This window comes from Diachasma alloeum, unplaced genomic scaffold, assembly GCF_001412515.2.
Source record: "Diachasma alloeum isolate Michigan unplaced genomic scaffold, Dall2.0 Dall_scaffold_00648, whole genome shotgun sequence".
Classification (NCBI taxonomy): Eukaryota; Metazoa; Arthropoda; class Insecta; order Hymenoptera; family Braconidae; genus Diachasma; species Diachasma alloeum.
In genome coordinates this window covers 716,522-719,131 of record NW_021680780.1, presented here as the reverse complement: position 1 = coordinate 719,131, position 2,610 = coordinate 716,522, and the positions used below count along the sequence as shown (strand labels likewise).

Sequence of the window (2,610 nt, the reverse complement as noted above, 5' to 3'; positions counted from 1 at the left end):
CTGCCATGATGGATATGCGCCGACACATTGCGCAGTTGTCATATTTGGCGTATGGTAGAATCCTTCAGATTTAACAAAAACAAACAACTAAAATTGTCAAATTAAACTCGAGAACACGTGATTCAGAAAAAAAACCTCTAAATAGGGAAGATGTAGGCGGAATGAGCCATTTTCAATCATCACTAACTTGAGACTGGCCGAATGAAATTGATGGAATTTATTTTATTTTTTTCTTCCATTTGGAAGATATTTTTACAGGCTTGAAAGTGAGCTGTGTTCTTCCCAGTCAATCCCTCTCAATTCCTCAATAATATCTGGGAAATTATTGACTGAAAATTTACGAAATAATGCAAAAAGACCTGTTTTGTAGCTGACAAAATTCCTTAATCAACAATTCGTAAAAAATCGTTCATAACCCTTTTCCAAATCTCAACATAAATGACCTGGAATTTTAATAAATGACGAAGTAGAATTCATCAAAATATCGATACCCGTTGAAGTTGTCTGAGATATTTCCAGTTTTAAATTTGTAAAAAAAAGAATGAGTTCCACTTTCCATCACATAATATATATGGAAATATTATAAAAGAAGTTCAACTCCATAATGCAAAATATACATAGCTCTGTATGAAAACTTTATTGGAATGTTTATTGTAATAAAAAACTTATTAATTCAATAATTGCAAACCATTAGTTGAGGTGAACATAGTATAGATTTTGCGGCTCAATTCTGAACCAATTTTCCTCGACGTACACAATTCTCCAGGGCCTCTTCTGATCTGAAAAAAAAAAAACAAAAAAAAAAACAAAAAATTTACATTACTTGTAAAGCATTATTATCAAGGAGAAATTTTTTTTTACTATCAATCCTCACCGGAATATCTTTCAAAAGTCCTTTCCCTTTTTCGGCTGAATATTGTTCATACGACTGGAATAATAAAAGAGAAAAATGCCTTGAATAATTTTGCAAAATAAAGAGCAACCATGTATGTTTACTTGTTACCTTCATGAGCTGTGATGGGCTCGAATATGTTGTACAAATTGCCTCGGCAGTTGCTAATCCAGCATTATTAAATAAACAAAGTTGCCTCAACCATAGTCTTCTTAATCCAAAGCCATCACCATCCACTTTTATTGTATTTTTATTATCACCCATTGCATAAAAGTCAAAGTTTCCTTCGACATGAGGCTGTCTCATCGCAATTTTATATGGAATTTCAGCAATAGCTTTAGTATGTTGAAGAATCATTGAGCTCATGTCTTGTGAATTTTCAATCAATATAATATTACAATTAAGAGTGATCTGTGCTTCAACTAATGAACATTCAAAATCTTTTTTGGAAATTTTTGGTAATTCATCAATATTAGAATACGTTATCTCCAATTTTTTTTTTCCACTATCGTCTCTGTGATATGAAAAATATCCCTCCATCCTGTATATTATCAGTGATAATTTTTTATCTGTTATAATAGTTGTGATATCAGTGAGGCTTTCTTGAAATGATTGATTATAGATTTTTTTCACAGTTTTATCCCAATTCCATATAACCATAACATCTTGTTGACTTTCTTCTCTCATCATTGTATTAATTTCATTGTTGCGGTCAATTGTATTGACTTCAACGAATCTTATCCAATTCAAACAACTTGGAATAATCAGAGATATATTTTGCGTTTTGACATTAGCATTTTTAAGTAGTAGCTGTGATTCATGATAAAAATCAAATTCACTAAGTTCTTTATCAAAATCAACTTGAAGTAATTTCATACATTCCCCAGGTTGAATATTTCTTTGATATTTCTTGGCAACTATTTTTTCGACTTTTGCCCTCTTGTTAATCCATTTTTTATTCGATACTTGATCATCAACAAATTTAATGCCCTTGAAATCGTTTGTTGTTTCTTGTAACTCACTGGTCGAACTGTTCGATAATTGATTGGCAGTGGTAATATAATTAAAATCAACAGGAGGAAATTCTATTCCATCTTCTGAATAATAATCGCAATGATTTTTCATTTTCAAACAAGTTTGATGCAGTATTTCAAGGGAATAACCTAAAAAATTACTATTCTATGCTATTATTCTGTAGTAGTGGGGAGCCTGCTGCTGCTGCTGCTGCTGCTGCTGCTTCTCTCTACTTATGGGCGGTCATTTTGAATTCATTCAAATATAATGGAAAAAAAGAGAAATATCCATACCAAGAAATGGTCTCACCCTTGCCTAATGATAAATTTAATTTCAGACATATCCAATGGTCAATAATGTAACAATATCATTGTTAATTTCATGTAAATCTTAATAGTTATCAATAATATAAAAGTCACATTAATTTTTTTGTTAGGATGCCATATTGCAATAAAATAACAATAAAAAAAAAATAAGATGAATAATATTATGACCTTCGATCTCGATAATACCTTTATTCAGTACGATGCACAATACTTTTATCATCTACGAGATTACGTAAAAGTTTATCATGACCCATGAAGAAAAAAGTCAAATCACTATCTATCCTGACCGCAAGTGAAACAGTGCCTGGCACGAAAGAAGAAGAAACAATGCAAAAAAACCCTCAATTTAGTAGCTCGTTCGTAGTCAAATTTTTCTTA

General features: G+C 31.1%; 1 protein-coding gene across 1 annotated transcript; it reads right to left on the bottom strand.

Annotated features, from left to right (window-relative positions):
* Positions 1-614: 614 nt before the first annotated feature.
* On the bottom strand, positions 615-2,087 carry LOC107043885 (crossover junction endonuclease EME1). The gene is made up of 3 exons (XM_015265559.1): positions 1,004-2,087; positions 875-928; positions 615-779 (listed from the first exon to the last, which is right to left on the bottom strand). Exons 1-3 carry the CDS (start codon positions 2,015-2,017, stop codon positions 669-671), a joined length of 1,179 nt encoding a protein of 392 aa, XP_015121045.1. The 5' UTR covers positions 2,018-2,087; the 3' UTR covers positions 615-668.
* Positions 2,088-2,610: the final 523 nt, after the last annotated feature.

Excerpts from the sequence above, each read along its gene's own strand:
- LOC107043885 (XM_015265559.1), bottom strand. The coding sequence starts at position 2,017 with ATGAAAAATCATTGCGATTATTATTCAGAAGATGGAATAGAATTTCCT. Across the intron at positions 929-1,003 it reads GCCCATCACAGCTCATGAAG|TCGTATGAACAATATTCAGC; the intron begins GTAACAAGTAAA and ends TTATTATTCCAG. Across the intron at positions 780-874 it reads GACTTTTGAAAGATATTCCG|ATCAGAAGAGGCCCTGGAGA; the intron begins GTGAGGATTGAT and ends TTTTTTTTTCAG.